General features: G+C 42.5%; 1 protein-coding gene across 1 annotated transcript in view; it reads left to right on the forward strand.

The window, feature by feature from the left end:
- Nucleotides 1-3,265: 3,265 nt before the first annotated feature.
- Nucleotides 3,266-9,022, forward strand: part of LOC145413129 (BAI1-associated protein 3-like) — a 332,548-nt gene continuing 326,791 nt past the window's right edge. Inside the window, exon 1 of the mRNA XM_080282847.1 lies at nucleotides 3,266-3,669. Coding sequence (XP_080138973.1) covers nucleotides 3,266-3,669 — 404 coding nt within the window. The remainder of the gene's footprint in view (nucleotides 3,670-9,022) is intronic.

Consider the following 9,022-nt stretch of genomic DNA (forward strand, 5'->3'; position numbering starts at 1 on the left):
TACGGACGAGGGAATCACTTATACACAAGAGAAAGATATTTGTGAAGCACTAAATAAGAATTTCCAGTTAGTTTTTACAGAAGAAAAAAATTTTGAGAGGGACTATGTGGAACACGCATGTCCACACATACTACCAGATATACAAATAACAGAAAAAGTAATACAGGAGGAGTTAAGTAGATTAGACAGAGGAAAAGCAAGTGGTCCCGATGAAATTTCATGTTGGGTGTTACGAGAATGTGCAAAGGAGTTAAGTAAACCATTATTTTTAATTTTCAAGAAATCCTTGAGTCAAGGGAAACTACCTGATATTTGGAAAAAAGCAAATATAGTCCCCTTATTCAAGGAAGGAAATAGACAAAATCCTCTCAACTACCGACCAGTATCACTGACCAGTGTTGTAAGCAAGGTATTAGAAAAACTTATAAGAAAAGCTTGGGTAAATCATCTAGAAGAACACAGTATGATAACAGAAAGACAGTTTGGTTTCAGAAAAGGAAAATCATGTGTTACTAATCTGTTGAGCTACTATGACAGAGTAACAAACACAATACAGGAAAGAGAAGGATGGGTGGACAGTATCTATTTAGATTTCAAGAAAGCTTTTGACACAGTACCACACCAAAGACTTTTATGGAAGCTGTACCATCAAGGAGGAATTCGAGGCAAACTGTTTTGTTGGATGCAAGACTTTCTCATAAAAAGAGAAATGAGGACAGTACTAAGAGGAAACTACTCATCATGGAAAGAAGTGACTAGTGGAGTACCACAGGGTTCGGTGCTGGCACCAATCATGTTTTTAGTGTACATAAATGATATAAACAGTAACACTGGAAACGAGAGCTATCTGAATATGTTTGCAGATGATGCAAAAATACAAAGGAGAATTACTAGCACAGACTCTTGTACGGAGCTACAAGAAGAATTAAATAAACTTCATGAATGGAGTAGTACATGGCAAATGGAATTCAATGTGGACAAGTGTCATGTAATCAAGTTTGGTAAAAGTGGAAAAAGACCTGATTGGGATTATAAGTTAGGAAATAAAACCCTATACACATCAGAAAGAGAGAAAGACCTAGGTGTGATTATCAATAACAGACTATCTCCGGCTGACCACATCAGCGAGAAGGTACGGAACATGTATACACTGCTTGCAAATATGAGAATAGCATTCACATACATAAATGAAAACATGCTAAGAAGGATAATAACAACATTCATTAGACCAACCCTGGAATATGCATCAATAGTCTGGAGTCCTCATCTCAAAAAGCATATAGACAAGATTGAAAAAGTTCAAAGGGCCGCTACAAGATGGATACCAAGCTTAAGGGACCTAAGCTACGAAGAAAGACTAAATAAACTGAATCTACCAACACTACAGGAGAGAAGGAAAAGAGGTGACATGATAATGCTATATAAGTGCATATCAGGAAATGAGAAAACAGACATAAATGATTACTTAACATATGGAGAAGCATCAGCAAGAGGACACTGCAAAAAACTGCATAAGAAGAGAGGTGATAAAGACGTAAGGAAATTCAGTTTCCCAAACAGAGCAATTGATCAATGGAATGCACTACCGAATGAAATAGTGTGTGCCAAAACATTTCACAAATTTAAGGATATGTACGATAAATATGGTCTAAGACACGGGACAGTACGAGCTTGACTCATTCCTGTAAAGATACAATTAGGTAAGGTAAGAACACACACACACACCGCTCGCTGGCTCAGTGGTAATGTTCTCGTTTGCCATCTGGTAGACGGGAGTTCGCGCCTCGCTCAGGTTGCGAAAAGTTTCACTGACGAAGTGGGTGGTCACTGTCTCCCTGGAGCAAGGGGATGGGTGTGTGCGTGTGTGCAGGTCACAGTCTTGCCCTTAGATCGGACTATATGAGCTCTCAGCTCCCTTCCGGGAGGGTAAAATCTGACGATCACGATCATCAAGTGATCCTGACCGACCCGGTGAATTACACACACACACTCACACAGTATTGCAATTAAAAAAAAAAATTATTCACTCCATAGCTGAAGCACACACACACACACACACATTCTGAACTTGTTTGTCCGAAGGTTGAGTGAATGGATTTTATTTTATTTTTTTTTAAGGAGCTGACAGGGGACTATTATGACCTCTACCAGTTTCACTTCCTGTTTCGAAATCTGATTATTCCTTCTCAGTGACTGACCAAAAAGGTCACCCACTTCATCATCATCATGAGCAGCGGCAGCAGCATCTTTTTCGTCCTCATCCACATCAGCAGCAGCATACTTAACATTATTATCATCATTATCATCATCATCATCAGCAGCAGCAGCAGTAACATCATGAATACCAAAATATTTCAGGAATAAATATGAAACGATCGACTGGGAAATATCAAGAGGCTGCAGAAGATTAAGACTGTACAAAAGACTAATAAACAAGGAACAAATGACGAGCAGAGAGGCAACTTCCGCTACAGTGGTGTGTGTGTGTATGTGTGTGTGTGTGTTAAACTTCCATGTATTAGTGTAAATGTGTCAGTACGAAGAAGTTAAGTGGGTCAGTAAAAGTGTAGGTAAGTATTGCCAGACTAAGTGATGTTTGTATATGAAGCAGTGTGTCGTTGAGTGGTTTGTGGCGTAGTGGTAATAAATAGGTGCGTATGTGGAGGTGCTATACAAGTGAAGTGAGTGAGGTGAAGAGTAATGTGGGATAGTGTGGCGTGGTGTGGCGTATATGGAGCAGTGTGACGTTGTTTGGTGACAATATGAGTGTGTACATGGAGCAGTGTGGCGTAGGGTGACGCAGTTTGGACGCTTGCGTATGTGCGGGTGCGACAGGTGAGGAAGAGTGAGGCAGTAGGCGCTCAGTGCTGGCCGGGACTTTCTCGCGACAACACGACCCTCTCCCTCCCTCAGCTCGCCCCCCGCCCCCCTCACAAGTGATCACGCTCTCGCTACGCCCTCTGTCAAGCCCTTGGTGCTCTGTGGTAGCGGTGTGGGCGGTGGGCGGCAGGCGGCAGGCGGTGGGAGGCAGGAGGCGGCGGTCGACAGGGTGACAACAGGTGGACATGTGAGATGCAACACGCTGGCAGGTGGTGGAGCGCCAGGGAGCCACGGCTCTAACTGCCACACCACGGGGCACTGGGTGGCCGCTCTACTGCACGTGCTGCACACCTACACCTACACCTACATCACCTACACTCACATTTACACCACGCGTGTGTACAGGGGTATTTACTGCTAGTGTGTAACAAACAAAACAGCCAGGATGAGTTTCCTGAGCTCCATCCAACAAGTGGTGGCTGGCGTGACCAATAGCGTGTCGAGTCTCACGCTGTCTCCGAAGAAGTTCGCGTTCGGACGCGAGAACAGCACCAGCAGCTGCGATGAAGGCACGGTGACCCCCCAGGTACAGCACCAACAGCGCCCCGGGGGCTCGCCCAAGCCTCGCCTCGGCCCCAAACTGGTGCCTACCCCTGGGGCCGCTGGGGGTGCGTCTCCACGGCCCAAGGGAAGGGCCAGGTCCTTCATGAATAACATGATGTCCCAGCCACCCATGCCACCGCAGCAACAACAGCCCGTCAAGAAGGAGCGAGAGGCACGTCCCTTGCCCGTGCTGCAGTGTGGTGACAGATACACGTACTGGCCTGAGTACGATCCCAGCCAAACATGGTGAGTTACCACCTACGGTTTCATGTCATCGTATCACCATTCTCACCACACTGCCTTCATCACCGACTCCTACAGTTTGCAATATGGTATATTGCCATTAATCACCACATCGCTACACCCTCATCACACCACAATATCCTCACTATTCCACATACCGCCACAGTACTCTCCACATACCAGCACACTACATCACACCAGGCCACAATTCATCATATCACATCTCAAAATATCACACGGCGTCGCGTCAAATCAAACATCAACACTCCTCAAAACTTGAAAGCTCCTGCGACACATTAAAAGACAACAGTACAGTACACCTCACAATACATATCACCACATCTCCCCACACCAAGCCCCATCACATATCACGACCATCACCATACCATACCACAACACAAATCATACCACACTACATGCCATACCATGATCATCACCACACATTCTCTCTCTCTCTCTCTCTCTCTCTCTCTCTCTCTCTCTCTCTCTCTCTCTCTCTCTCTCAAAAGTACATAAATACAAGTAACTCGTTTAATAAAGAAGGTAAAATTTTCTCTCATAACAATGGTGAATATGTCCATTAACATACGTAATTCATTTAGTAAAGATATAAACTGAATTTTAGAGAACGGAAAGGGAAATAAATTAACCTTTAGTGAACAGGAGGCTGGATGAAATAATCAAATGATACCTAAAATAAAGGCAGAAGCTCTCACATCTAAAAAAAGAAAAATAGTTGAGTGAGAATTTGAGTTGCTGTTGCTACACCCATTTTCTGAGGGGAAGCAGACTAGGTATATAGATAGATAGATAAGTAGTAGTAGTAGTAGTAGTTGTTGTTGTTGCTGTTGCCGCTGTTGTTGTTTTGTTGTTGTTTGACCTCAGTCTATCTGACCGCGTAAACCAATCAACCATAGGCATGAAACTGCTTCCGCAGGCCAGCCCTACTGGTAAAGAGTTATACACCATATAGGCATCCGGCGTCCGCATGTGGCAGACAGCAACTCACTAGGGTCGGGCCAGGGTTCGAAGAAGTTTGGCTTTCAGATGGACGCATCCAGCTGCTCCTCCTAGGCGCACAGGGCCATCCCGTGTAGGGCCCTCGTCAACACCAGAAAATTAGAGTAGAATCGTGTGATGGTAACCAGAAAAATATTAAAATTTCTCACATTCTAGAGGGGTTAGTGGAATCTACAATTAAACTCAAGATAACGGAAAACCACTCCTAAGATGATTAGACTCGTCTGGTGGTGTCAGAATAATTGGATAAATATTTGCTGCTTGCCAAAGTAGTTAATCATGTTTCAGGTTAGTTAATCATATGACCACATAATTAACCCCACACACAGTCTCACCGCAGTTAATGACACACACACACACACACACACACACACACACACACACACACACACTCTCTCTAACTATGGCATGTTCTGCTCACCAACCACACACACACACACACACACACACACACACACACACACACACACACACACACACACACACACACACATACACATCTCTAACAATGACATGTTCTGTACACACACACACACACACACACACACACACACACACACACATCTCTACCTATGACATACTCTGTACACACACACACACACACACACACACACACACACACACAGGCACCACTATTCAATCAATGGCACGGTATTAGCGAACGATGTTATAATCAGACAACAGGAAGTAGGGAAACACAAGATTTGCATTCCACAGATAAGCACACACACACACACACACACACACACACACACACACACACACACACACACACACACACACACTCTCCCCCCTCTGTCTCTGTCTCTGTCTGTCTCTCTCTCTCTCTCTCTCTCTCTCTCTCTCTCTGGAGTCATCTCGTTACACATGTATTTGGCAATTAAAAACCGCAATTCAGTCAATACGGGTTTTGGCATATTTTCGACAACTCTTTCTCTCTCTGATTTTATTTTTTTCACTGCTATTGTTGGAATCGTTGCATTGTTATTGTTATTGTTTAAAGTGCTATTGTTTGTCGAATTGCTATTGTCTTTTGTCGTAATGGAATGGGCAACAATATTCTGAACGATTCGGTACGAGATTTTTCCGGATCAGAAGTTAGATTAAGGGCCGCATTCCAGGTGGCATAGTAAATTCCATAGCAACTTTCTCTTGGCGATTTATTCAATATATTAGACCTTCATATTCGGTTTTATACGATTTATATATTCCCAGTATGGACATAGTTTGCCTTATGAATGTTGAGGATAAGACGTAACGAAGAGTATGCAAAGTAAATCGCCAATGAGTACAAAACACCGACACCCGCAAACTATAAATAAATAAATGAATAAATAAATAAATAAATCCTAGAAGTTTAATACCACTACGACAAGAACAAGTAGAAAAAAAGACTAAAAAAAAACTTATATCACTGTATACTCCTCCGTGTCAAGAGAGGAAGTGGCTATCTCCTCCGTTCAACAGGAAACGTAGCGACAGTAAGAATGGTTATCTTTTCCGTTAAACAGGAAACGTAGCGATAGTATGATTTTTTACTGAATGCTGAAAAATACTGTGCTGGTACTGTATCTTTGTTATCACGGCCCGGTTGAGGATGTAATGTTAGTCTCTGTCCCTGTCTCTGTCTGTCTGTCTATCCTTGTCTCTGTCTGTCTGTCTGTCTCTCCCTTGCCTGCCACTTAGGGTCCAGAACACACACACACACACACACACACACACACACACACACACACACACACACACACACACACTTTACTGACATCCCTACGAATAATGATGTCTTATATTGGTAAAAGCAGTGGTGTCTATTTTGTTTTATTATTTTTTATCTTACTTTTTTTTTATTGTTTGGGACAGACTTATAAGACTGGTGGGATTATTAAAGCCTTCATTAATCCCTTCAATGCAAGGGATTTTTTTTTTTCTAACGTGAGTAAAATCGTCGAGGGATTACAGAGGGTTTTCTAGCTTGAGACGTCACTGTAGCTAGGGATGTGTGTAATTCACCGGGTCGGTCAGGATCACTTGATGGTCGTGATCGTCAGCTTCACCGGGTCACCGGGTCGGTCAGGATCACTTGATGGTCGTGATCGTCAGCTTTTACCCTCCCGGAAGGGAGCTGAGAGCTCATATAGTCCGATCTAAGGGCAAGGCTGTGACCTTCACACACGCACACACCCGTCCCCTTGCTCAAGGGGGACAGTAACCACCCACTTCGTCAGTGAAACTTTTCGCAACCTGAGCGAGGCGCGAACTCCCGTCCACTAGTTGGCAAGCGAGAGCGTTACCACTGCACCAGCGAGCGGTGTGTGTGTGTGTGTGTGTGTGTGTGTGTGTGTGTGTGTGTGTGTGTGTGTGTGTGTGTGTGTGTGTGTGTGTGTGTGTGTGTGTGTGTGTGTGAGAGAGAGAGAGAGAGAGAATTAAATAGTCCATAACTCGTATACTATCAACGTGTACTTTAATGTGTGCGCGTATAAGCCGTGAGCGCAAAGTGATATAAAGTGCACGATAACAGCTGAGATCTTTAATGTAAACAGAAGCACGATCATAATCATAAACACTGCTATAAACACACATTTATTTAAATCTGAATCCCAATGTTTACAGACACGCACATTTCCAAGCATTTTCCCAGCATTTTCGAGTCTGCTGTGTTTATTATTGAAAGATACATAGGAAAGGTCTTTATGTCTGTATCTCCTGTGTCTTTAAACTCTTGGCTGATACACTGACACATAACTAGGTCGGAGAAAGCTGTTTTCGGCGCAACTATTCGAATCCAAAAAGAAACGGGTATTTTTTCTATCACGATAAAATGCTGGAAAGGGTCAAGGTTAGTTTCCCAAACAGTAATAACAGGACTGCTATATCTATACTCTTTTCATTCAGACTTGACTCAGAATTTCGTATTTTGTAGCATATTTTACATTGCTTAAGTTAGGGAAAAGGCAATACTACAGCTTTGCATCCTTTTCATAACTCTTCTTCATGACTAGCATCAATTCTAGTGTTAAGCTATTGTTACGACTCAGCATTCATGACTGAGGGACGGTTATTTTAGGCCAAGTTAAAGCATAAAAGTAGTATACTATCAGTAGTAGTGGCGGCAGAGGTGGTGATAGTGATGGTAGTAATAGTGATTGTGGTGGCAACAGACATCAAAAAGGTGATTCTGATTTTTGTGCTAATTTGAGATCGAAAAATATATAATAGTATTGTTGATATGAACACTAATTATGGTAATATAATAATAATAATCATCATCAACACCATCCTGATCCTTTTTCCGAAATTACAATTAGGAAGGATGATGATGATGATGATGATGATGAGACGGTGATGATGATGATGATGATGAGACGGTGATGATGATGATGATGATGAGACGGTGATGATGATGATGATGATGATGATGGTAGTAGTAGTGGTAGCAGCAACAAAAACAAATCACACATCTACCACAATGCAGTCAACATCACATCACAATAAATATTAGGACAGAGGAAGTAAGAGTTAATAGAGTTGCTCCTTTGGCATTCAGTATGGAATAATTGCTGAAATGTGTTTACCAGAATTATGCACTGAACAACTCATGGCTGTGTGTGTGTGTGTGTGTGTGTGTGTGTGTGTGTGTGTGTGTGTGTGTGTGTGTGTGTGTGTGTGTGTGTGTGTGTGTGTGTGTGTGTGTGTATTAACAGGAGAGAGAGAGAGAGAGAGAGAGAGAGAGAGAGAGGTACTTCATAAACCACAGTCCAATACATATACCCACTATATGTAACACGACTCACAGATCAATACCCACATAGTATTGCGTTACCTGGATTACTTATGTGACCTTCGTTTTGTTACTGTGTGTGTGTGTGTGTGTGTGTGTGTGTGTGTGTGTGTGTGTGTGTGTGTGTGTGTGTGTGTGTGTGTGTGTGTGTGTGTGTGTGTGTGTGTGTGTAGGCTAGAAATTATAAATGTGTGGTTGTCATATAGTGTACGTACGTTGATGTGTATGTGTATGAAAAAGTGTATAAACGTTATTTAATGCTTGTCTGGGTAAACAAAACCTAGAAAGAATAGTGAAAACTCTAGAATATGTATATTTAAGCGAGAAAGAGGAGAAATGACCAAGAATGAGAGAGAATGAGACAGCAAAGATAATGAACAGAGGGTAAAATTAAGAATGAATGTACTAGAGCAGTGGTGAGAGGTTATATGGATAGACTGACGCTAGAATGAGAAGTGACCACATATGAGAGAGAATGATAGAGCAATGATAAAGAACAGAGGGAAAAACTGAGAATGAAGGTCCTAGAGTTAGAGTGAAGAGTGTAAAATATTGAAT

The sequence above is a fragment of the Coenobita brevimanus genome, chromosome 95 (assembly GCF_032717465.1).
Source record: "Coenobita brevimanus isolate Jiangsu-jjx chromosome 95, ASM3271746v2, whole genome shotgun sequence".
In the NCBI taxonomy this organism is placed as follows: domain Eukaryota; kingdom Metazoa; phylum Arthropoda; class Malacostraca; order Decapoda; family Coenobitidae; genus Coenobita; species Coenobita brevimanus.